The sequence below is a fragment of the Cynocephalus volans genome, chromosome 2 (genome assembly GCF_027409185.1).
Source record: "Cynocephalus volans isolate mCynVol1 chromosome 2, mCynVol1.pri, whole genome shotgun sequence".
NCBI lineage: Eukaryota > Metazoa > Chordata > Mammalia > Dermoptera > Cynocephalidae > Cynocephalus > Cynocephalus volans.
Genome location: NC_084461.1, coordinates 161342455 through 161370365, shown reverse-complemented (window position 1 = coordinate 161370365; position 27911 = coordinate 161342455). Strand labels below are relative to the sequence as shown.

The window sequence follows — 27911 nt, the reverse complement described above, 5'->3', positions numbered from 1 at the left end:
AAGGTTCAGGTGTGTGTCTACCTTATGAACACCTTTCCAGAGGGTCTTCAGGGTAGCTGCTGTGGACTGATTGAATTGTGTCCCCCAAATTCCATATAGTAGAAGCTTAATTCCCACTGTTACTGTTGAGGGTGGAAAATCCTATTATAGTAATTGAAAGTTGGGGCCTTGAAGAGGTGATTAGATTGTAGGACCGTACCATAGTGAATGGATTAAAAATGGTGGTCACAGGTATGGTTTGGAGAGCTTTAAAAGGAGAGTGAATGAGGAGGTTAGTCTCTGCTCTCTCTGCTCTGTCATTTCACAATGTGACACCCTGCCATCACTGAAGTCACCACCAAAGAAACCTTCACCATGTGTGTTCCCTGGACTTTGAACTTCCCAGCCTCAGAAACTGTAAGCAATACATTTTTTTTTAAAACAAATTACCCAGTTCCATGTATTTTTTTAAAAACAACAGAAACGGACTAATTCAGTGGCCCTCCCGGTGGGGGTCCAAGCCTGCTCCTGGCACCTGACAGCAGCGACCAGGAGCAGGAGGGTGAGCTGGGCCCAAGGTCCCTGGGTGCCCCAGGCAGTGGCAGTTACCACCAGCTCCACTCCCATGCCTCCTTTCTGCAGAGCTGCAAGGGGCCGGCACTGTCAATGAAAGGTTTTCTTGCAAAAACCTCAGTGCTATCACTTAAAGTGAATCAGTCAAATTTATTAATTATTATTATTATTTTTATTTTTTATTTTATTTTATTTTTATTTTTATTTTTTAAATTTTTTTTAAAAGATGACCGGTAAGGGGATCTTAACCCTTGACTTGGTGTTGTCAGCACCACGCTCACCCAGTGAGCTAACCGGCCATCCCTATATGGGATCTGAACCCGTGGCCTTGGTGTTTACCAGCACCACACTCTCCCGAGTGAGCCACGGGCCGGCCCCTTTATTAATTATTAATACTATTTTTTTTTACATCACTAAAAAAACATGCAAACTGAGCACTTATGTCTTCCATGACTAAAGGCTTCATTAGGGAAGATTATTATTGCCTTTTCTCAGCCTTTATTTATAGCGATTATTCCCTTCCCATAAGTATCCTGTGAGGCATAGTGACAGCATATACCACACCTTGCACCAGATTATGCCCTTGGGCCTGGGTACCATGCCGTGAGCATGCATGTGTCACTCACAAGCACTCAGGGACAGTGCTGCCAACCTGCTCAATCTCCGCTGTTTCTGCCCCCTTACTGCTGTTGGCCCAACAAAGAAATACCAACTAGACACATAATTTTTAAAAATCTAGACATTATCTTATTTGCCTGTAAGAGTCTTTCTTTCAAAGCTGACAATAATAGCTTCCCTTTGACAGCTTATTTCACTTGGCAACTGTCCCATGTAGGAGGGAGTATTCTCAACGGCACTAAAGATTGTCTTCCTGAACTAAACTTCACAAACTACACATGAGCAATGTTTCAGAAAGTATTTCCTGAGTTAGATGATGTCTGCCGAGAACCATGAGGCATGCTGAAAACAGGATTGTTTAAAACTTTGCCAGGAAGTCTCCGGCAGCATTGTGTTAGTGACCATTAGCAAGCACAGCTGTTTCCTTTCTATTTCAGTCAATCAGCCCTGCCTAATTACCACAGCACAAGCGTAAAAAGTCCTAGAAATGCTTGCAGATAACTGCCAGGTTTTAGAATGTGCAGGGTTAAAGTGACTCTTCCTAACTACCACAGATGATTAAACTGCTCCCTATAAACATTGCTCTAGAGCTTCCAGGGACAGGAAATAGAAACAGGAGGTCTCAGGGTCCACCAGGAACAGTCCCCACAATTGCTGGGGTAACAACACTGCAGCAGTGGCCTAAAGTATCATCCAATAGGTATCAATCTAATTTTTGGATATTATCATGTCACTGCTATAAATGACTTGGGAAGTAAGTCAAAGAGAGAAAAAGTGGTAATGATCACTGTCCAAACAACAGCAAGCAATCATCAACCTCTTCCAATTTCACATTACCCAAGCGTTTATCGTCAAATAGTGCCATATAAAATCCACACAGATACTTACCATCACCTTCTATAACACGGTTGCAGTGGAAACAAACATCACCAAATAGCTAAAAATGCAAAAAAAAAAAAAGTGGTAAAAGTTCAAGATATGTTAGAATTCCATTTTAGAACACTGAACATTTAATATAATTTCAGTTCTTTTTATAACTTAAAAACATAGCTGGCTACCAAAATCCAGAATTTACCATTACTAGAGAAAATTAGTAAAAGTTCATTGATGAGGTTTTTTACTTCTTACAATGAAAATAATTTACTTTTCATCACTTCAAAAAAAACTTTCTAGATGACAGTTTGAGTACCAAAATAATTAAGCAATGAAAAATATGAGTCTAAACAGATAAGAAATAAATGAATGAATAAACCTATAGACAGGAGAAGGTGGGCTCCCATTCAGGCAGACGCTGAAGTTCGACTAAGTGTGGAGGGTGTGGGAGCTGGAGAACTATCATTTGTAATTGTAGTAGGCAAGAATCATCAAGGATGCTAAACCTAGGGGGAATTTTGATGAGGAACAAGACATGTACATAGTCGTAAAGTGACCACCCACCAATTGCTTATTAGTTGTGAGGGAGGGGGAAATAGTAATTCATTGTAGAGGTATCAGCCAGCTCTGTGCCACGGTGATTGTCAATGAGGGAGAGGTGAACACTGTGTGCTCCAGACGTGAGGCCCTGAGGACCGCACAGCACTCCAGCCTCGCGTGCATAACTCACCCTAATCACAGAGAGCCAACAGGCAAACCAAAGAGAAAAGCAGTCTGTTAAAAGTGGGGGGATCTGTATTCTTCAATAATGTCAATGTCATCAAAAATAAAACAGGCTCTGGAAATGTTCCAGATTTAAAGACACTAAAGAGGGAGAAGGGAGGGAGGTTTTGGTGATGGGGAGCAATAATCAGCCACAATGTATATCGACAAAATAAAATTTAAAAATAAAAAAAATAAAAAAATTTTTTAAAAAATAAAGACACTAAAGAAACATGACAACCCTAGACTGTCCAGTCTCAGAGTGGAAAAAATGCTAAAAGGATATTATTGGGTCAAGTGGCAAAATTGGAATAAATGGATTAAAGTATCAATAACAATAACTATGGTTATGTAAGAGAGTATATTATTGGGAAATATACATTGAAGTATTTAGGGGTAAAGGACCATGATGAACTTATTATGCAAATACTTCAGAAAGAAAACTGTGCATTTGCATATATGTATACATATATTTGTGTATAAAGATACATCCATTTATGTAAGTGTGTACTTTTATGTAACAAGATTGAGCGCATGGAAATGATAAAGCAAATGGTGAATCACAATAAAAGGCATACAGGCTTTCTTTGTATTTTTTATTTTACAACTTTTCTGTGAGTCTGAAATTATTTCCCAAGTAAAAAGTTAAAAACAAATCTCTGTAGACCTATGTACATTTTCCAAGAGACTTCCTTGTAGTTAAAATATTGATAAGCTTAAATTAATAAAAGTATATCTAGTATCAATGAGTGAATTCAATACCTGGTTATAGTGGGTTTCACAATATGCCAGCCCCTTCCTCTCATAATGGCGATGTCCAAGAAATGGTTTTTCACACTTGGCACAAACAAAATGCTGGAAAAAATTGCAAAAGATCATTTTTGCATTACTACATTTTATCTAATGAAGTAAACCCCAAGTTAATCTATCCTCGGAGAAGATACATGAAAGTTTGAGGTAATCGTTTCATTTGGCCTTAGGTAACTCTATAATACTTTCACAGTATTAATTCAGGTGTCTGAGTCTTTGACAGGCTACTTTAATACAGAGCCTATTCAAACACCACAAAATGTGGAAAGAGATGAACATCTTAGTAGCATCTATGATGGAGGGGTTGCTACTGAATATAAACCATGACACTTTGTACCTTAAGAAGGATTTAAGAACAAAAGTGCACATCCTATATTACTGACAGATCACAAAAGCAGTGTATATTCCATATTCCTACTTTTCTACAAAGTCGATTGTCTTTAAAATGTCCATTTTTAACCATTAGAATCTCCTAATCTTGCTAACACACCTGAATCACAGAAATTCTAAAGTATTCATTAATTCTATGCCATTTAGAACTCACCTCCACATGCCACTGCTTGCCCATGGCATTTACCACACGCCCTTCGATGGGTCGTCGGCAAGCACCACAGATGGGGACCCCCATTTTATCATGGCATGGCAAGCAGTACAGTTCCCCTTTCAGCTCCCGAGCATCAGCGGTCAGCTCCTTCCTGTTCATGAGAAAGATACCCAACTGAATACTACTACTGAGAGAAAAATAGGCAACCAATGAGGCTAGCACACTCTTAAAAGGTCTTTCAAGATATTGTACAAACTCTGGTAATTTTCTTCTCCCTTTAGAGGTCGATGGACTTTGGATGTGTTGTCCCCTCCAAAACTCATGTGGAAATTTGATCTCCAATGTGGCAGTGTTGGAAACTTATTGAGTCACGGGGGCAGATCCCTCATGAATGCATTAATGCTCTCTCTGGGGGAGGGGTGATTAATGAGTGAGTTCTCACTCTATTAGTTCCCACGAGAGCTTGTTGTTTATAGGACCCTGGCACCTTTTCTCTCTCTCTCTCTCTCGCCATGTGATCTGCTTGTACCCACTGGCTGTTGCCATTTTCTGCCATGAGTAGAAGCAGCCTGAGGCCCGTGCCAGATGCAGTTGTCCCAGAATCGTACACCAAATAAACCTCTTTCCTTTATAAATTACCCAGTCTCAGGTATTTCTGTTATAGCAACACAAAATGGACTACAACAGAGGTGATCAGAATAGCATGAATTCATAGGCTTAAATAGGTTTCAGATTCCTTTCAAAACATCAATATCTTAAAATAAGAAGATACAAGAATACATCAGATACATACTATCGCCCAGGTCACATTTATCATTGCTTTGTCATATTATCTCATTACATTTTAGTCCATTTGTATTTAAAGAGCTAGAAGGAATAATCACAGTGCTGAGGGCAGACTCAGTAATACTACCTGATATGGCTGAACATGTCCCCCAAAGTTCATGGGTTGGAGACTTGATTCCCAGTGCAGAGGTGAGACCTTTAAGAGGTGATTAGGTCATGAGGGCTCTGCACTATGAATGGATTAATGCTGTTATCGCAGGAGTGGGTTCCTTATGAAAGGATGAGTTAGGCCCCCTTCCCTCCCCATCTCCCTTGCCCATGTGACACCTTCCACCATGAGATGATGCAACATGAAGGCCCTCACCGGATGCCAGCCCCTTGATCTCAGACTTCCCAGCCTCCAGAGCCATAAGCGAAATAAATTTCTGTTCATTGTAAATTACCCAGTCGGTGGTATTCTGTTATAGCAGCACAAAACAGACTAAGACATCACCTTTCCAAACTGACTGAGGAATTTGGAGACTAGTTCCATTTAACAATTATTTAAATTGTTACAAGCTGTTAAGAACAGATATACATTACTAGAAAATAAACAATAAAATACCCAGAATTTTCCTTCTCCAAATGCTTAAATGAGCTATATTTTTGGTCTCCCATGTCAATAAATGTTTAGCCAGAGATGACCCCAATTAGCCAAATGAACTTGTTTGAATTTCATCTGTTTAAAATAATTCTCTAGGAGAGATGCTAATGAAAACTGGATGGAGAAAAACCCCACAAGAGGAAGGACAGTCAAGAAAACTAAACAGGACACAAACTAACAATTCAATCACAAAAAGATATGGTGGTTGAACTTAAGCTACAAAACTGTTTCCTTAATATTTAGCCTACTGTCTCTCCTCCCTCTGTACTATAATTTAGCATGTAATCTAATATTAAATATAGTAAAGAATCTTTTTCCATTACATTTTTATACTAGATAGCAAACTCAGAAAATTCATAGCCTAACAATTTATCATGACTTTTCTGAAAACACGAAAATTAAATATATTCCCCTTAGATGTAAGTCAAGCAAAAATAAATAAATGTAATTAACATATTTTAAGATAACTCCCTAATTATTACAACTGTAAAAGTTATGTGTGTATACACATAAGACTTTTTTAAGGTTTTGTGGTCTTTTTGGATCCTATATTAGAAAAACATAGTGAAGAAAAATAGTTTGGGGCATATTTGAATATGGACTGAAGATGTGATATTGTAAAATTTTTGGAGAAGGGAGAGCAACATCATTAAGATGGTGAAACACAATCCCCAGCATTGCTTCCCCAAAACAACCAGTCAATTTACAACTATTAAAAAGCAAAGACTGCAATCCTGGGACCACGGGAGCTCAGGAGAAAAGGAGAAAAGACCCATGAACTCATGAGAGGCTGTGTCGAGAGAGAGAAGGGGCTACTCCAACCCTTCTGAGCCCTGGCTGCTTCCAATCTGGTATGGTGATGGGCAGGGACCAGCTGCAGTACACAGAGCAGCTGGCAGGAGATGGCAAAAGAAGGCAAAGCCACAACAGTACCTTTTGAGTGAAGCTGCTTGGAGTTTGCAGGGGAGAAGAGGGCTTCAGAGTGTAGCATACCTAGGCCAGCAAGGCCACTGGCAGGGGTCCCCTGGACATGCATAAGAGTGACTGGAGGAGAGACACCCACAGGTTGGTGAGTCATCGTGAAGGTCCTACACATGGCTGGCCATGTGGGAAACATGTGGAGTACGGGCTGAAGCTGACCCACCAGGGAAACATTGGGGCACAGCGTAGGGAGTTGATCTGCCTTTCAACTGGCACAGGCGCCACTCAGTGGAGAAGAGTCAGGGCAACAGAATTATGGGGGCACAGTGTGCAGGAAAGACTCAGTCCCAGGCTGGAATTTCCACACAGCTCAGTTCTTTCTGTGCTGACCTCAATAGAACCAGAAGTGATTAAAAGGCCAACAATTAAAATCTGATCTGCACAAAAAGTCTTCCCCAGAGAATCAGCAGCAAAGCAGTAATTTAGCTCAAGCACAGAGCTTAAGTTCTGGTCCCAGTAGGAAGTTCCCCCAATTTGGGAATTAACCACAGGACAGCAAATTAGTTCCACTGCAGAGTTTAAGTGTTGGTAGTAGCTAAATCTGCCACAGAATTTAAAAAACAAAAACAACAAAGACCAGAGACAAAGCTCTGACATTAACCAGTAAAAGTCTACCACCACCAAAGGAAACCTATTAAAACCTGGAAGAGGTAGCAGTCCCCTCAAATGCCCAGGCATCAACATAAAGACACCAACATCAAGAAAGAACAGAGAAATATGTTGCCAAAAAAGGAAACAAATGAAGCAACAGCAATAGACCCAGAAGAACAGCAGATTTATGAAATGTAGAACAGAGAATTCGGAATAACCCTCTTAAGGATGTTCAGGGAATCATAAGAAAATAATAGATAGAAAATTAAATGATATCTGGAAAACAATTCAGGAGCAAAATGAGAAACATGAAGGAATAGAATCAATTAAATAACACCAAACACAGAAATTCTAGAAAATAAAGAATACATTATCTGAACTGAAAATCATGATAGAAAGCTCCAATGGCAGACTTGATCAAACAGAAGAATCAATGAGCTTGAAAACAGAACATATAAAATTATCCAATCAAAGCAGCAAAAAGAAAACAGAAATACAGCAATTAAGGGGCTCCATCAAGCGAAATAACCGCCACATAATTGGCATAACTAAATGAGAGGTAAAAGGAAGAGACCTAGAAAGCATATTCAAGAAAATGGAGAAAGATGACAACATCCAGGTTGGAAGCTCAGAAGCTACCAATCAAATTCAATAGGATGAACACCACAAGGCACAATTTGTAAAAACCAAAGACAAAGAAAGAATACTGAAAACAGCAAGAAAAGAAACACCTTATTCAATAGAGCCCCAATAGATCTATCTCTCAGTGGATTTCTCAGTAGAAACTCTACAGGCCAAAAGAAATTAGGATGATACATTCAGAGTGCTGAATGAAACAGACTGTCAGCCAAGAATTCTGCATCCAGCAAAACTAACATTCAAATATGAAGGAGAGAGTCTTTCCCAAACAAACAAAAGCTAAGGGAATGTATCAACACTAGACCTGCCTTGTAAGACATGCTAAAGGGAGGTTTTCAATCTGAAAGAAGATGATACTAAAGAGTAGCAAGAAAACACTTGAAAGTATATAACTCTTTAGTAAAATAAGTTCACGGGCAACCTCAGAATACTACAATATTATAAGAGTGGTGAATCAACCACTTACATCCTTAGCATGAAGACTAAAGAACAAATTTAACAAGACAACAACAAATGCAACAATTGTATAAGTGATAGGCAATATTAAAAGATATATCTTGAAACAACAAATTTTCAAAGTGGGAGGGAATGACACCAAGTGTTGGGTTGGCTTTGTTTTTTTCGTTTTTCTTAGACATGAAAGTTAAGTTGTTATTGTCTAAAGTAATCTGTTACACTACAATTTTTTTTTTGTAAGCCTCATGGTAACTATAACACAAAATCTTATGAGACACACTAAAAATAAATAGTGAGAAATAAAAATATAGTGCTAGAGAAAACTACTCAACCACAAAGGAAGACAGTAATATCGGAAAAAAGGATAAAAGATCTACAAAACAACCAGGAAAAAAAGTAAGAAAATGGCAGTAACAAGTCCCTAAACATCAATAATGACTCTAAATGTAAAAGGATTAAATGTCCCAATTAAAAGACACAGAATGGCTGAATGAATTAAAACAAGAACCAACAATAAGCTGCCTATAAGAAACTCACTTCACCTATAAAGACACACACAATCTGAAAGTGAAGGGATGGAAAAAGATATTTCATGCAAATGTAAACCAAAAAAGAGCAGGAGTTATAATTAAAAGAGCTATCTGACAAACTTCAAGCTGAGAAAAGAAAAAAAAAAAAAGAAAGTAAAAAAAAAAAAAAAAAGATTAAAAAAATCATTACATAATGATAAAGGGATCAATTCAACAAGAGGATATAACAATTCTAAATGTACACATACCCAAAACTGGAGTACCCAGTTATATCAAGCAATTACTATTGACCTCATGGTAGAGATAAACTCCAACACAGTAACAGTTGGGGACTTTAACATCCCATTTTCACCAAAGGACAGATCATCCAGACAGAAAATTAACCAGAAAACATCAGTAGTAATGATACTGTATACAATGATAGGTATAATGATAGTATGTATAATGGCAGGTATATGTATATGTATAAATATAATGACAATATAATGATAAGCCAAATACATGTACTCTGCAGAGTGCACATACTTCTCAGCAGCACATGAAATATCCTCTAAAGTAGGTCATACATTAAATCCAACACAAGACTCAACAAATTTTTAAAATTGAAATCATATCAACTACCTTATCTGACCACTGTGGAATAAAACTATAAATCAGCAACAAAAGGGACACTAGAAACTGTACAAATACATGGACATTAACAACATGCTCCTAGACAATTAATGCTTCAAAGAATAAAACAAAAAGGAAATTTAAAAGTTCCTGGGCCGAGCCCATGGCGCACTCGGTAGAGTGCCGCGCTGGGAGCGCAGCGACGCTCCCGCCGCGGGTTCGGATCCTATATAGGAATGACCGGTGCACTCACTGGCTGAGTGCGGTCACGAAAAAACGACAAAAAAAATAAATAAATAAATAAATAAATAAAAAATAAAAGTTCCTGGAGACAAATGAAAATAAACCAGAATCTATGGGGTACAGCCAAGCAGTTCTAAGAGGGAAGTTTATAGCAATAAATGCCTATATCAAACATCAAGAAAAACTTCCAATAAACAATCTAACATTACACCTCAAGGAACTATAAAGACAAAAGCCAAACAAACCCAAAAGCAGGAGACAGAGAGAAATAACAAAGATCAGAGCAGAAATAAATGAGTTACAGATTTTTTTTTTTTTAAAAGATGACCAGTAAGGGGATCTTAACCCTTGACTTGGTGTTGTCAGCATCACGCTCACCCAGTGAGCTAACCAGCCATCCCTATAAGGGATCCGAACCCGTGGCCTTGGTATTATCAGCACCACACTCTCCCGAGTGACCCATGGGCTTGCCCGAATTACAGATTTTTTAAAAAATACAAAAGATTGAAGAAACAGAATTGGTCTGTTGTAAAGATAAAATCAATAAACCTTTAGCTAGACTAACAAAGAAAAAAAGAGAGAAGACTCAAATAAATAAAATCAGAAATGAAAAAGGAGACATTACAATTGATACCACAGAAATACAAAGGATCACCACATACTACTACAAACAACTATATGTGAACAAACTGGAAAACCAAGAAGAAACATAAATTCCTAGAAATGCATAACTACCAAGATTGAATCATGAAGAATTAAAATCCTAAACAGACAAATAACAAGTAATGAGGCTGAAGCAGTAATAAAAAGACTTCTAACAAAGAAAAGTCCAGGACCAGATGGACTGCTGAATTTTACCAAACATTTAAAGAAGAATGAATGCCAATTCTTAAAATCTAACAAAAAATTGGAAGGGGAGGGAATGCTTCCAAGCTCATTCTACAAGGCCAGCATTACCTTCATTACAAAATCAGAAAAAGATAAAACTACAGACCAATATCCCTAATGAACACAGACGTGAAGATCCTCAACAAAATGCTAGCAAACAGAATCCAACACCACACTGAAAAGATCATTCACCATGGATCAAATGGGATTCGTCCCAGGGATGCAAGGATGGTTCAACATATGCAAATCAATAAATGTGATACATCACATCAAAAGAATGCAGGAAAAAAAAGAATGATCATTTTGATAGATGCAGAAAAAGCATTTGATAAAATCCAAGACCCTTCATGATAAAAACACTCAACAAGTTAGGTGTAGAAGGAATGCATCTCAACACAATAAAGGCGATATATGACGTACCCACAGCAAATGTCATAGTGAATGAACAAAAATTGGGGACTTTTCCTCTAAGATCTGGAACAAGACATGGATGCCTACTTTCCCCACTCTTATTCAACATAGTACTGCAAGTTCTAGCCACAGTCAATAAGGCAAGAGAAAGCAATAAAGGATGTATTAGGGTTCTCCAGAGAGACAGAATCAATAGGATATGTTATAAATACATGAGAGGGGATTTATTAGCGGAAATAGCTCATGTGATTGTGAAGAGAAGTCCCACAACAGGCTGTCTGCAAACTGGATGCTGGTAGTGTGGCTCAGTCCAAGTACAAAGGCCTTAAAACCAGGGAATCTGATAGTGTCCTTGGTGTAAGTCCTGGAACCCAAAAGCTGAAGAGTCTTGACTCTGATGTCCATGACAGGAGAGAAGAGTGTATCCCAGCTCCAGCAGATAGAAAGACAGATTCTCCTGCTTTCTCTGCTTTTTGTTCTCTCCAGGCCCCCAGTGGATTGGATGGTGCCCGCCCATATTGACAATGGATCTTTCCCACCCAGTCCACTCAGACTCTCATGCTAATGTCTTCTGGAAACACCCTCGTTTCTTGGCATTCCTTAATCTAATCAAGTTGACACTTAGAATTAACCTTTGCAAAGGGCGTCCAAATCTGAGAGGGGGAAGTCAAACTATCCTTATTTTCAGATGACATGATCCTACACATAGAAAACTCTAAAGTCCCTACCTAAATAGTACTAGAACTAATGAATGAAATCAGTATAGTGGCAGGATACAAAATCAACACACAAAAATCAGAAGCCTTCTTATATGCCAATAAAGAAATAGCTGAAGAAGAAATCAAGAAAGTAATCCCATTTGCAAGTGTTGCCAACAAAATGAAATACCTAAGAGTAAATTTAACCAAAGAGGTGAAAGTCCTCTATGATGAAAACTAAAAACATTGGTAAAAAATACTGAAGAGGACACAAATACATGGAAAGAAATGCCATGTTTATGGGTTGGAAAAATTAACATCATCAAAATGTCCATGTTACCCAAAGCAGGCTACATATTCAACACAATCCCCATCAAAATACCAATGACATTCTTCACAGAAATAGAGAAAAATGATCTTAAAATTTGTATGGAACCACAGAAGACTCATACAGCTAAAGCAATCTTGACCAAAAAGGACAAAGTGGGGGGAAAAAAACAACGAAGTTGGAGGCATCACATTTCCTGACTTCAAAATATACTATAAAGGTATCATATCCAAAATAGCATGGTTACTGGCATAAAAACAGACAAATAGATCAATGGAACAGAATAGAGAGCCCAGAAATAAATCCATGCACTGATAGCCAACTGATTTTTGACACAGGTGCCAAGAATATACACTGGGGAAAGGACAGCCTCTTCAATAAATGTTTCTGGGAAAACCGGATATCCACAGGTAGAAGACTGAAACTAGACCCTTTGCTCTCACTATACACAAAAATCAATTCAAAATGGATTAAAGATCTAATTTAAGACCCAAAACTATGGAACTACTAGAAGAAAACATGGGAAAAACTACAAACTGGGAGTGGGCAGTGCTTTTTTGAGCGACACTACACAGGCACAGGCAACTAAAGCAAAAATACACAAATGGGACTACATCAAACTATAAAGCTTCTGCACAGTAAGGGACACTGTCAACAAAAGTGAAGAGACAACCTACAGAATAGGAGAACGTGTTGACAACCACACATCCGACAAGGAGCTAATATCCAGAATATATAAGGAACTCAAACAATTCAACAGCAAAAAAACAAATAACCCAATTAAAAAATGGGCAAAGGACCTGAACAGACAATTCTCAAAGGAGACATACAAATGGCCAACGAGCACATGAAAAAATGCTCAAAATCACTAATCAGCAAGGAAATGAAAATTAAAACCACAGTGAGATATCATCTCACTCCAGTTAGAATGGCCATTATCAACAAGACAAAATAACAAATGCTGGCGAGGATGTGGAGAAAAAGGAACTCTCCTACATTTTTGGTGGGAGAGTAAATTGGTACAGCCTTTGTGGAAAACAGTATGGAGGTTCCTCGGAGAACTAAAAGTAGATCTACCTTATGACCCAGCTAAGTCATTACTGAGTATATACCCAAAGGAAATCAAATCAATATAACCAAAAGACACCTGCACTCCCATGTTTATCACAACACTATTCACAATAGCCAAGAGATGGAATCAATCTAAATGCCCATCATCTAATGAATGGATTAAAAAAATTGTGGTATATATACATAATGGAATACCATTCAGCTATTAAAAAAAAAAAAAAGATATCCTATCATTTGCAGCAATATGGGTTGAACTGGAAACCATCATGTTAAGTGAAATCAGGCACAGAAAGACAAATATGACATGATTTCACTCATATGTGGAACTTTAAAAAAAAAAGTGGTTCTCCTAGTAGAGAGTAGAATAATGGTTACAAGAGGCCAGAAAGGGGGAAAGGAGGGCAGGGGGAAGGAAAAGTGGTGGATTAACGGGTACAAAACTATGCTATCTACCTAAGTGAATCACTGTGCAGTATATGCATGCATTGAAACAACACACTGTACCCCACAAATATGTATAAGTAAATGTTAAAATAAAAAAAACTATTGGTAATTTTCTTACGTATGATTAGAATATTGTGGTTCCATAGGACAATACTCTTATTCTCAGGAGACTCATACTAAGAGTCATAATGTCTACAACTTGCTTTGAAACTGCTCAGTGAAAATAAATTTAAAGGTAGGTGTATATGTATGTACACACACACGCGCGGGGGGGAGAGAGTGTGCTGCACACACACTCAAGTGTGAAAAAATGTTAAGTGGTGAAACTAGATACAAGTGTTCATTATATCATTTTCTTGACCTTTCTATAGGTTTAAAATTTTCCAGATTTAAAAATTGAAAAATAACAATTTGGTTTGCTGGAGTAACAGAATATCAGATGAACGCAATCTTTTATTCTATTTCCACTGTTTGAGCAACAAAAAAGAAAAGCTCATCGTACCCGCAATTGGCACAGTTGAAATGGTCCGGATGGTAAGGGTCGTTCTTGAATATCAGAGGCTGTTCATCGATGATGGCGTGGCACTTCTGACAGATGTACTTCCCCAGGCCTCTGGCTTTCTCACGATTGTGACAGGGGCGGCAGAGGTGTCTAGAAAGAACCAAAACTTAAAATTCAAATCTTCAGTTTTTTGGGGGGTTTTTTTGGTGTACAGGGATCCAATTTAGGTCTTTCTAATAATCAAAAAGAAATATGTTTCCTGTATGTCTGAAATTAAGAAACCATTGCTTGAAAAATAACTCCTGTGCTTCATAAAGCAGAATCAAGCTACATGAAAAATGTATACCAACCCCAATAAACTGACAATTTCCAAGAAACTTCATCTGTGCGTGTTTCTGCCATTGGCATCCCTGGAGTGGAGGGAGCAGTTGTGCCCTGTGCACAGACTCTAGGTTCCTTTCCTAACGGGTATCAAACAAGCCAACGGGCTGCAGTGTCTGAGCTCCCATTCTCTAAATTCAGTGTCCTAGAGCACCACCCTACCACCCACAGAGAAAATACACATGACCTTGTCACAGTCACTTGATCCACCCACATGTGAGAAGGGTGGAAATCTCCTACCTCCCGGCATTCTTGACAAACCCAATGTCTGCTAGAACTTCCTGGCAGAGGTCACAACGGAAGCACTCAGGATGCCAGCTGTTATTCATGGCTTTGATAACTCGGCCAATGATGAATTCACCTGTGGGAAAGTTGCACACAAAGGATGCCCATTGTGATACCTTACTTGCTAAAAACAAATAAGGAAAAAAAAAATCTGTCTCCACTAAAGTCTTCAATAAAGGACTTTATTTGTATTTGACTACAAGAGAAAACCCATTAGAAAAAACTGATTTTTATTTCTTCTAAATCCTTGATTTTGATTCTGTAGCATATTTTTAGGCTGTTTTATCGCGCATCATCGAATCTCACTTTCCTTTTTCAAACAATGTACAGACAGTCCTGGACTTAACAGTGCCTTCCACTTACTATTTTCTGATTTTACAATGGTGCAAAGTGATATGAATTCAGTAGAACATCAATGAAATACATGAGATATTCAACACTTTATTATTAAATAGCTTTTGTGTTAGATAATTTTGCCCAACTGCAGGCTAATGTAAGTGGTTCCAGGCACATTTAAGGTAGTCTAGGCTAAACTATGATATTCAGTAGGTTAGGTGCAATAAATACATTTATGACTTACTATGTTTCCAGTGCATGATGAGTATATCAGGATGTAACCCCACCATAAGTCAAGGATTATGTGTCTAGGGCTATCCTGAATGCCTTTTGGTTATTTTTGGTCACTGTTGACACAGACACCTAAATTCCACAGCACATTTTCTTATAAACCATACTTAATTTCTTCTTTCACTAAATCTTTAAAAAATTCTACTCAGTTTCTGCAATCTCTGGAAACTTTCTAGTAGAGCTAGTGAAGAAGCTAAAGCTGCAAGCAAGTCTGGCATTTATGTACCATACAAGCAATCCTTAAGCATCTCATGTCTTCCCTGGCAAACCCAAAAAAAGGCTGCATTAACAAGGGAATAGTGCACTCTAAAAGACCAACTAATGCAAGTCCTAGTTAGTCCCTAAATACCTTTACCCTAGAGGTCCCTAAAAATCAGTTCTCTCCAAGTTTTGGTAATCTTCCAGTTTGTTATATATTAGGAATAGGGAAGGAGACTGATAAAGTACCCAACAGTTATTTATAATGAGCATCAAAAACCATTTTACCACTGACCCTTTAATAGTGTTAAATGACTAAGTAATTTTGAAACTTACTTTTTACTTTACGTTCAACAGTAAAACTTACCACACTGATGACAACAAGGAGCAAAGAGCATCTGAAAATCATGTTCACAGTACTTCCTTCCTTCAAACTGAAAGACAAAGTATCATCAACTCATAAATATGAAAAAAATTCACAGGAGGAATATAATTATTCCATGCAGACATACAGGAAAGTGTTTTTGAACTAAGAGTTCTGCGCTAAGAACTTATAACTCTACTGGGATTTTTATTTTTTATTTTTATTTTTTAAAGATGACCGGTAAGGGAATCTTAATCCTTGGCTTGGTGTTGTCAGCACCATGCTCAGCCAGTGAGCAAACTGGCCATCCTTATATAGGATCCAAACCCATGGCCTTGGTGTTATCAGCACCACACTCTCCCGAGTGAGCCACGGGCCGGCCCTCTACTTTAACGCTTGGAAATTTTACAGCCTTAATTTCTCCTCTTGATCTGTTTTCATTTCATTTCCTCCAATTTTATCCTAGCGTATTTTTATACAGTACTTAAGTCTTTAACTGATCACCCCACCATACTTCTCTGCAATTAAAATGTATATATAACATGAAACTATAAAAGTTGTTTTACTTTCTGAATCCATAAGGCTCTAAAGGTTAATATTCTTTTTCTGTGGTATTATAATAAATATTAGTACACAAATGATCAAAAGATAAATATGTCACGTCAAATCTTTTTCTTTTACTATTTGTTTACTTGTCATATCTTAATGAGTAGAGCTGCCCTTTTTCCCCACAATTATTTCATGTATCCATGGATAAACATGACTTACCATGAGAAGAGTCAGCATTCAACATTAATTCTAGGTCTATTTTTCTATTTTGAGGGCTGTTTTTTTTTTGGAAAGATGTATGTGCTAATTTTTCACATAAATAAGTCATGGAAATTTTTGTAGTAATGTTTCCCCTTGAATCTTTGAGCTCCTTACAAGTTTATATGCCATAAATCACACACAGTTTGATTATCAAAATCCATTTTTAATGTTGTGTCAGTTGTCAACCCAATTTCCTCAATTATGGCTGCAGATTTAGCCCATACAGTTTAGTGAACATATCCATCATAACTTAATTGGCAGAGTCACTTTGCATTGTCAAAACAGTCAAAGCAGATTTATATTTTACCAGAAAAAAGCTTACACCTCATTTTTAATTCAAATGATTATGCTCTAACATATTTAATGTATCCATTTTTAAGGCTTATTAACAGAAGAAAATAAATCAATATGCTATTACTCAATACTGTCATAATATATAACATGTAGCCAAAAGTAGTATTTATGAAGTAAGATATATTCCTAATGAATGTATATTGTGTATGTATGAAATCTGATGTTTAGCTTTTAGCAGTAATTAAAAGAAATCAAGTATAAAAAGTCAGAAATACTTCTATTAATTTAGTTAGAAATGAACAACTTCTATTCTGTATTTAATGAAAGAGAAAGATATATATTGGTTAAAAAAACAAAACTAGTCCAGCAGTTAACACCTAAAAGGGTACTTCAGAAAGTTCATGGAAAGATTTCTGAAGTACTTTTGTATATTATATTTGTTCGTAGAAGGTAGATAATTAATATGAAAACTGTATACAATGAAATAAAAATAAGATTGACTAAAATTTGAATAAATCTTTTAAGATATGATTCAAAACAGGCAGTATATCGTAGGAGTTAAGAACACTGACCCTGGATTCCCACTGCCTGAGTTGCAGTCCTGGACAAATTACTGACATGCATGCAGCCCTGGGTAAGTTGCTTACCCTCTCGGTGCCTCATGAAAGCCAGAAACCTTTACTGCTTTCACTGTTGGTTCCAGCTCAGAGCACACACTCTCCATGTTCACAATTTACCAAGCTCTCTTTGCTTTGCTCTCAGAGGACTCTCCCTAGCTTGGTGTGTGCAAACATTACTTACTGGGAAGTGAAAGAGGGAGTGGGGCTAACATTTATATGCTTTGCAGGATGTCTTAGCTCAAACGCACAACCTTACAAGAGAGGTATGACTAAGCCCTTGTCAGACAAGACTGAGACTCAGAAAGATTGTATGACTTGCACTGAGGCCAATGGAGCTGCGGTTCAAACCCAAGGCTGTCAGACCCAAGGCCCCCACCTCTTGTATCCACCACCTCTCTTAGGCACAGCAACAGAGAATGTGACCTAGAATTCTTACATTACCTGTGGCTTTCCAAGCTATTGATTTTGTGGGTTTCTATCAGAACTTAAAAATCACGGTTGAAGGAACACAGCACTGTGGAGCTAACTCTGGCTTCTCTGCCAACATGCTCTGCGACCTGTACTTCAGGATGGCTCCTTTGGACACAGGAAAAGTGGCAATTCTATTGGACATGCAGCAGTGGTATTGTAGTCTTACACTGTAACGGTATAGTGAATCCGCCTCTAGCCCCTACTCTGCAAATCTGAGAGAAATATCAAGGTCCTGAGAAGTCCTGACTGTGGATACATGCTTCCGGAGGCTTCTTGACAGCTTCTCTCAGTCAGTCAGCAAACATTCAGAGCAGCCTCTAGGAACAAGGCACACTCCAGGAGCTGTGGTGGATACGTGTGCCAACAGTCTGTAAAACCACACCAGGATTATTTTTTTAAAATTAATATCTTCCATTTAGGAGGCTCTTACCAAATGCCAGGCACCGTGCTAAAGCATTTGTTTTCAGTGATTCTGGAGGAGAAGAATCTGTCCTCAGGTAGATTTAACTTTTCCTTATTACCAACCAGTCCACAATGCTGTGAGATTTTTTATCTTTCAGTCTTGTCTAATCCGCTGTACAGTAAGTTCCTTGAAGATTATGTCTACGTTGCTCATCATTCCAGTCCTAGAATAGAACATGCTGCCTGGCACACTGTAACAGCCTAATTAATATTATAAATATTTGTTGAATGGATAGACAGATCAGCACATGGATGAATAAATCTCATTCACAAAATCTCGTGGAATTCAGACCAGTCAAGTTTCCTTTGTCCCTCCAATCTGTGAAAGCTCTTCAGTCTTTCCTTGTCTTGCATAACCTTGATATTTTTGAAGGCTACTGGTCAGATATTTTGTACAGTGCTCCTCATCACAGGTTTGTCTCATGGTTAGACTTAGGCATAGATTTTGGGGAAGAATTCCACAGAGGTAATAATGTTGAATACCAGGCACATGATATTACCATGACTTATTACTGGTGATGCTAACTTTGGTCACTTGGTTAAGGTGGTATCTGCCAGGTTTTTCCACTGCGAAGTTACAACTTTACCCTTTCTGTATCTGTTAGAAGTGGGTCATTAAGTCCAGCCCGTATTCAAGGGGAAGAAAATTAAACTTTCTTTCCCTTTTAATGTATGAGTATTCTCTTAGAAATAGAGTTTGAAGTTATTTGAACCATTAAACAAACGGGTGAAGTTAATTCAAGAAATAATACTCCAATTATCAGAAGCTGTTAAATTAAAATCTCAAATTGATGTGTTACTTAATAATAGAACATTTTGGGAATGCCATTATCCCAAAAAACATTTCTTATCTATGATTCCTCCACTGACCCCCTCACACACACATACAAGTAAGAGTCAAATCAGGAACCATCCTCACAAGTGTTCAAAGGCAAATGCTGAAGTTGTAGAAAAATAAAAGTAACCTCATTCACTGTCATCTGTATGCAGCTTACTTTCAAATCACACATCAGAAAAATGGATGTGTATATGTGTAGGGTACGTGATGTACATCGTACTATTCTTTCAACTTTTCTGTAGATTTTAAGTATTTCAAAATAAAAAGTAAGTTCATTCAATAAAGCCACACTGACCTGAACCAACATATCAAGTCAGTGGTCCACAGGTGGTACTGAAAACTCATCAAGACACCCACACGGAAATCTCTATTTCCACCAAAGAATGCATTTCTTCCATTCACCTGCTCTGTAGGCAGGCATGATAAAGCTCAGACAACATTCATATGATGAGCTATAGGAACTGGGTAAACAGTATCAAGATTTTGAAGCATAGCCTGAAAATGTTTAAGGTAATGTCAGGTTAGGGCAATAGCTACGCTAATTGTATGGCTGGAGCAATTGTCGGACTCCTGCCAATGTAGCCAATTGTACTGCTAGGCATTTCATAACTAAAGCCAAAACGTTTCCTTACTTTAGTTATAAACCCGTTGTACAGGCTGGGTCACCAGACCCCTCACACTCAGGTCCATGCTAGGTAATTAGGAAAGATCCCGGGAGCCGTTGGCAGACGACACGAGCTCAGTCCTCAGCTGTAACTATAACAGCAGCAGCAGTAGCAGCAGAAGCAGTAGTGGTGGTGGCCTCCTGGGGCATCCCGGGGGCCCTGGCAGCAACAGCTTGCAGCAACAGCCTCCAGCAGCAGTAGTGGCCTCCCCATGCCCCCCCACCGGGACATCCCAGGGGTTGGGGGGCACCGTGGATCAGAGTCACTCATCCTTTATACTTAAGTCCATAACCCAGGACACCTGGGTGCACATGCACAATTACATTAGACAATAACCAAAGAATACCTGGGCACACATGCATATTTATATCAAACGCTCAGCAAGATTCTGAACATCTGAGGGTATCTGACCATTTTCCTCCACTTTCCCTACAGTTAGGAAATGTCTAACTTAGTTCCTAGTTACTACATTAGCATTTTATCTTATAGTCAATACCATCCAAGCACTGTGTATATATATATATATTATGGTATTTATTAAGCACCTACTAGCCATCAAATACTATAACAAGAGCTAGAGATACCAAATTAGGACAGTCCTTGCTCCAAAGGTATTCAAAATTAAATGAGAATACAAGCATATAAATACATAGCTATAATAAAACATGGCAAATACTCTCATTACTAGACATATAAACAAAGTACCATGTAGACTCAGAGAAGACAAATGAAATGAAACAGATAGCATTAGGCTGAAAACACCACTAATGATGTCTTGTAATAAGAAACACCTTGGGTAAACCAGTCCATACTGGAATAGAAGCTGCAGAAAGCAGGAATTAATAAATTCTACCTACACTCTTCAGTGGTGATGGATTACCATCTTAATGACAGACTTTAGGTTCACTTTTTAAACCACATAATCTACTGGGATTCAAGTTCTCCTTGAGTAAGGAGCCAATATGGGTAATAATCCTGGTTGCTGCTATTTCACTCTTAAGAGAAACTGCATTCAAGCCAGAAATACTTGTGCTCAACCCACTCATCAGACACTTGTCCTAGTGAGTGGCTAGGAAACGAGGGTCTTCTTCCGGGCTTGCCTCTGTGGCCAGAGGGAACAATGTCCTGGCTATCTAATCCAGAGCATCAGCTGGCTTCATCGTAAAACTGAATCATATTTTCAAGGGAAAGTGAGTGCACAGAACCCACCTGTAAGTCTTTATAGTTAACCTTCTAGAGAAAGAGGAGGGACTGTGGAAATAAGGGAAGGATAATGTTTTGATAATAAACGAAATAACAAAGGTATAGAGTGGAAGAGATGCATTGCATTTGTTATTACATAAAGATAAGCACATAAATCATGTCTCAAATGGAAAGCAAACCAGGTAAGTTTTCAAGCTTCCTTTTCTGGAACACAATTTACTGATGGACATAACTGAAAAGGCAGACCATTTGTGGGAAGCCCTGGATAGCTTTTTCTCTGTATCATTCATCCAGAAGAAAAATTCTTATTCTCTACAGGCAGGTTTACAAATCCCCTGGCCTAGTAAAGGGGTTTAAACAGTAAACATTGTAGCTAAAACAGCAATTCCCCAGGACCCAAGAGAGCTCAATCTGGGTAACAGCCCACTGATAGCCTAGCTTTGTGTGTTCATAACATCTTTTGGAATAATACCAGACAGACCCAGAGAGGGTATTTATAGTGTAGAAGTGAAGGGAGTGAAGGTGGGCAGGAGGATAAGTGTGTGAGTCATGCTTTATTCTGTTCTCTCAAGACTGTGACCGAGCCTTTCCCTCTGACTAAGCACAAGAGACCTTGCAGCTGACAGTACCCAAATGCGGAACCAGGAGCTTAGGAGGTGGCTGTGCTGATTAATCAAGGCAGCTTAACAATAGTATTCATTCCAAAGTGGCAGGCAAAAGGACAACAGAGGATGCATTAGTCCATTCTGTGTTGCTGTAACAGAATACTGAGACTGGGTAATTTACAAAGAACAGAGGTTTATTTGGCTTACGATTCTGAAGCAAGGGGGGGGGGGAGGAGGAAGGGAGGGAGAGAGAGGAAGAGGAGGGGGAAGAGAAAGAGCGGGAGAGAGGGGGAGAGAGAGAGAGAGAGAGAGAGATGCCAGGCTCCTATAAACAAACAGATCTCTGCGAGAACTCATAGAGCGAGAACTCACTCATTACCCCCACACCAAGGAGAGCATTAATCTCTTCACAAGGGATCTGCATCCGTGACCCAAACAGCTCCCAACACTGCTACATTGGGACAATATTTTGACATGAGTTTTGGGGGGACAACATGTCCAAACTATCACAGGAGAAAGAAAGTGATGAGGAACTGGAGCTCACGGTGCTCTCAGAGAGCACACAGCAGGCCAGGGAAATAAGAAAAATGTTTGGGAAAACAGAGCCTGTCTTTCTCTCTAGCTCTTCTATCATTCCTGAGGCCTTTGCCATAATCACTCATTTCAACAAAAATATTTCACATTTGAAAAGAATGTGTAAGGGAAAGAATACTGAATTTGGATATTAGGAAACATACTAGGTTCTAATGCCTTTCATGTCACAAACCTACTATGTCATCAGGGGTGTTTTAACCTCTCTGGGTCACAAGGAGGGAAAGAAAGAAAGGTGAGGATACAGAGGGGTGCACACAGTATCCAGACCAGCGCTCCCTGCAGCGTGCTTCAGGGGTCCTCTCTCCTGCCTTGCCACAGGCCCAGCACGCCTCCACTGTGGCTGAGTTAGAGATTCGAGAGCTTTTTGTCACAACTCAGAAGCAGGTCCTTACTGAGTAGCGGGCCACCTCACCACCAGTATACCCCCTTTCTCTTCCTGCTGCCTCAGCCCCACATCCTGACGCCACCCTTCATATTCCCCAGAGCCTCCTCTTCTCGCCTGCTGTTGGACACTGGCCTCTGTTGCTATTGTCCCACCCTACAACTGTCAGTTGCCAATCCCATCCCCAAAGCCATCAACTGTGACTAAAAAAGAGATTCCCACTACCCAGGGAAGAAGTCAGGATGAACCAGAAAAAATCAGAAAGCGAAGTTATCTTCCTATTGCTGAGGTTTTTGTTATAAGGAATGGGAGTTTCTGGGATACAGCAGAAGCTCTAAAAAAAATGTGTACTAGTGAACAATACAGCATTCCCTAACCAAACACTTAAAGCTATTCCCAGAGTTACATGACACACACATGCTAGTTCTGTATTCCATGTGCTTATGATGGGATAGATTTTCTCTGGCTGGCCTGGGGACCTCACTGCCATGGGGTATTGTTTCTATAAGAAAATGCTGCCCGAGTGGCAAACAATTAACTTACTAATGACCTCCATAAACTACCTTTCCTTCCTCAGGCATGGCTTGTAAAACAGGGAAATGGAAAAGTTTCTAGGCAAAAGAAGAAATCAAACAGCAACCATCCCTGGCTGTAACATATTTCTGCACACATATATTATCATATAGAGATGCACACACATATACACAAATATGTAAGGAGTAAGGTGGTAAAAGTCAGTCACTAATCAATCTCACACACACACATGCATTCTTCACTTTCACCTTCTTTAACAGCATGGGTCAGCCTCCACAGATCATCCCAAAAACTACAGTTTACTGTGAGAAGGGTTTTCAGTAGTGGTGGGAATACCAAATACACACAGAGGAAGTGCAGACCATGGGGTAGCACCAGAGCAGCAAGAAAAACCAGTGCTTGGAAAAGAACAAGACACACAGAAGAGCTAAATATAGACAGTGTAGCTCCCTAAAATACTCATTTCCAAACAAGATCCTCTTTAGAAAATAAAGAATGGAGGCTGCTACTTGTGGCTCGGAAGTCGTGGAGCAGGTGAACACACTCTCCTTTAGAGAGGGTGTCCAACGACACTCTGAGAGAGAGGATCAGAAAGTTCTACATAGAGACAAGTGAATAGGGACCCGAATGGAGAAGCCAGAAAAACTGTGGATGAAGACTTTAAAAGGACGATGTATGTGGAGCTGAAGTGCTTAGCCTGCTGGGCCAGTCACAAGGTACTGTGGGTCCTGAGACAGGAAGATGAACTGAACAGTATCAGTGGTGGGCTCTATGAGGGCATCATAGGCCACTGCTCACATGTTCCAGGGGCATGCCATCACTGATCTGACAGTGTCCAAATACCTGGCATGTATGTGGCACTTCAATACAAACTACGAGAATGAAACCAGAACTGAAGGAAGAGATTCAGAAAAGAAGCAGGGCGTGGTGCCTCTGGGCTCCGTACAACTTGACTCACCTCATAGAAGAGTCCCTCCGGGAACTGCTGGAAGCACTGAGCACACACGAAGCACTGCTCATGGTACAGCTCCCCGTTGCTGTTCACTATCTTCTCAGCAGGCGCAAAGCCCCCTCTGCAGCGCTCACACGTGGCACTGGCCAGGGCATTGGCCATATTGCTGTAATGCAGAGAGGACAGCAAGTCACAGACTGTCAACCTTTCCTTAGACTCAAGACCAAACAACATGAAGAACTAAAAGCAAATTCTATCTGATCACAAAACTATATTTTATCTATAAAGCCCAGTTTCTTGCTAGTGCCTGAATTACTAGACTTAGAACTCAAACTGTCCCAGTCTCTTTACCCTAGCATCTTAGGTTCTAAAAGGGCTTCTGCTTTGGTTCTGACAGACTCTGACATTTTGGCATTCTCCTCGCTACCTACACTATGAGTGAGAGCCTACTATGTGTTAGGCACTAGGTAGAGAGAAGAAAGTCAAGAGTTGCCCTAAGGGAGCTCCAGTTTACAGCTTGATAAGTAGCTTCATTAAGATATCCACAAATCAACATCTCAAAGACAATTTATTTTCCTTCTGAGAAGTAAACTACATGTCAACTGAACGCCATGTCATATCCTAGACACAGCTTATTCCTTTAATTAGATCCTGTCAAAATCAACTGCTTAAGTACTCTTAAAACCAGACAAGATACCCCATTCCCATTAACTAATTGGTAAGACAAACACTGAATACTAATATTATAAAATATATCTTAAAATCATAGAATTATGCATTATAAAAATCATTTTACAGACAATGAAGCAGCAGTTCAGAGAGGTTGAGTGATCAGCCCAACATCATAAAACTGATTAGTTCATGGAAGGCACAGGATTAGAATCCAGACCCCCTGCTCATACATAAAATCACGATGTCAGTCACAACAGATTACGATACTAATTTCAAACACTTGAAAGGATGTGACACGGACACCACCATGTTTACAGGACAGGAAAGTGAAACCAGGAAATCAAGTAACTCCTGCTGAGCCCAGTGACGTGGGTAACTCCCTCATCAGTAATTCCACTGCACCTTAAAATAGACCAAAGGTATTCAATAAATGGTCTTAAGTTCTCTCTACCCAGTTTATTTTTTAAATTTTATTTATTTATTTATTTTTTTTTTTATTTTTTTTAATCCTTGACTTTGGTGTTGTAATGCCACGCTTTAACCAACTGAGCAAACCAAATAGCCCCACTGTGCAGTTTAAAAGAAGAAAAGCAACATGGCTTTGAAAGGCTTATATTAGATGAGGGTCCACATAAACACCTGTTTTGTTTCTGAAACGCCCCCAAGTGGAGAAGGTCCCCAGTGCACAGCAGTCACTGGTCAAGTCGTCCCTGGTGATTTAGCAAGTTAACTTTCAGAAGCCCATGCAGAGCACAAGCTCTACCTGCATGTCTGGTCCTCTGGCACAGCTTCTAACACCCCCAGATACTTAATCAAACCACCTCATAAAGTTACTGCCAGTGTTCTCCTGAACCTTCACCACCATTTTACAGACAGATTAACTGCCTTGCTGCTAAGTTTCCAGGTTTTGCTGTTTCCTTAGCAAAAGTGGTCACACTTACCCAGCTTTGCCTCTCCCCCACCCCCATGGTAAACAACTCTGCACTTTGCCTTCTCCCCCCAAATGTTTCGAGGAACAGGATTCCTATTTTGAAGCCTTGCCATCAATAACTGCACGTACAACTACCATGTTCATAAGCCCACACCAATCAAAACTCAACATTATTTAACAGGCTTGAGTATAGAATTGAAACAAGGAAAAGTAAATGAAACCACATTAGAAACCAGAAGATATAAGGCACTCAAATATAACGCACTATTAATTCTATATTCTCTCAAAAGATTTACCAAATCCTCAGTAATCTCACTGAAACTCCAAAAAACGCTGGAAAAGAAGAACATTCTGGAATGTGCTGGTTCACTGTCACCTAAATCAGTGGTTCTAAAAGTGTGGGCATCACTGTGACCCTTCAGGTGTCTGAAAGGTCCTCCCTTTTCCAACTACATCTCTGCGGGAGGTCATATATTCTTTACATACTTCATCTGAGACAACATACTGTAATAGGATGAACACAGAAGCAGACATAGGAAACTGTCTTTTATGAAGGCAGAAATTAATGAGATTTGCAAAAATGTAAAATAATGCTACTCTTCCCACTAAGCTTTTTCCATTTTGGAATAGTTATTTTTCATAAAAACATTAATTAATGTAAGCTTTATTAATATTATTAACATGTAATAAGCTTATTGTTATTTTTAAACAAACTAATCAATATTTAAAATTTTCTGTTTTAACTTCTTATGCAGTAAATATTGATAAACAAAAGCCCTTTGGGGACCTCAGCAATTTATAAGAGTGTAAAGGGGTCCCAAGATTGAAACATTTGATTATCACTGACCTATTCATTATACTCTAGACTATATTCAAGTTCAATTACTCAAAATAGAATTATAAAACAGGTAGACACATTATAAAAACAAGCACATAGTTACTTCCATCATACAGGGGAGGAGAAACTAGTTTTAGATATACTATGAATATTTCAAGAAGTTTTCCTTTTAATAACAATCGGGGGTTAGGTTGGGGGAGGAAACAGAACATTAGAGGAAACTTTCCAAAAAAAATAATAATCTCCCCATTCTACACAGCTGTTTATGTCTTCCTTTCCCTCTTTTCTCTGACCCTCTGACAATACACATTTTTTTAGTTGACTTTTTATATAACACTACATATGATAGAAGTTATTTTTAAAAAGTCATGAATGACAGCCATAGCTGTCATTCGGTTACTTATAATTAATTGGCTTATTATTCAGAAAAAGATTTTCACTAAAAAGTGTTGATGATAAGGAATATAAACAAAGGGGAATATATATGAGGGTATTGCAAAAAGCTCATGGAAAAATAGAATTAAAAGATAATACAATTGGCCGGCTGCAAAATTAATTAATTAATTTTAAAAGATAATAAGCATCTTTCCATGAACTTTTTGAAATACCCTCTTAAGCCTTTAGTACAGAATCTCTATAACTGGCCAGTCATGTCTGATTTAGCTGACCTACTTCCACACACCAAGCTCACATGGCAAACTTGATATATCTGGCTTTCCACTATTCAAGTGCCTCATTTGTCATAATATGTGAAACAAATTTTCCGGTCTTTCTAAATCCAAAACCCATCTTGAGAGTTCACCAAGCAGTGGCAATATTGGTTACAGAATTATAATTCCCCAATTAGTCTCAAATAGCGCTCTGTGAGTTGTGAACAGAAATGACATCCACTGCAATACCACACAGGATGGACTATGGAAATAGAGAATCAGGTCAGTTAGATTCTCCTTAGCTCTTACTAGACAAATTGGGATTTGGAATAATTCCAAGTTTTCAACTTTGAATAAAGTCAATAATCTTACTGGAGTTGGTCGAAAGGCCAACACTTAAAAAGAAAAAAAGATGTTTGCTAAAACCCATTTAATAGTATAAATTAGGCTAAATTTTAGAGTTAAGAGCATGTTCTATCTGTATCTATTTGCTAGTTACATATAATCCTTATTTATTCAATCCCCTAGAGACAGTATTGAGAAAGTCGGCTTA

The 27911-nt window shown here is 38.8% G+C and overlaps 1 protein-coding gene across 8 annotated transcripts in view; it reads right to left on the bottom strand.

The window, feature by feature from the left end:
* LIMS1 (LIM zinc finger domain containing 1) overlaps positions 1-27911 on the bottom strand; it is a 162439-nt gene that overhangs the window by 6671 nt on the left and 127857 nt on the right. For all 8 annotated transcript variants that reach the window (XM_063085783.1, XM_063085782.1, XM_063085777.1 and 5 more), the window contains exons 2-8: positions 24274-24433; positions 15841-15907; positions 14604-14724; positions 13983-14132; positions 4160-4310; positions 3568-3660; positions 2059-2107 (exon numbers count right to left, since the gene is read on the bottom strand). In XM_063085783.1, the coding sequence (XP_062941853.1) occupies positions 2059-2107; positions 3568-3660; positions 4160-4310; positions 13983-14132; positions 14604-14724; positions 15841-15907; positions 24274-24433 (791 nt within the window). The remainder of the gene's footprint in view (positions 1-2058; positions 2108-3567; positions 3661-4159; positions 4311-13982; positions 14133-14603; positions 14725-15840; positions 15908-24273; positions 24434-27911) is intronic.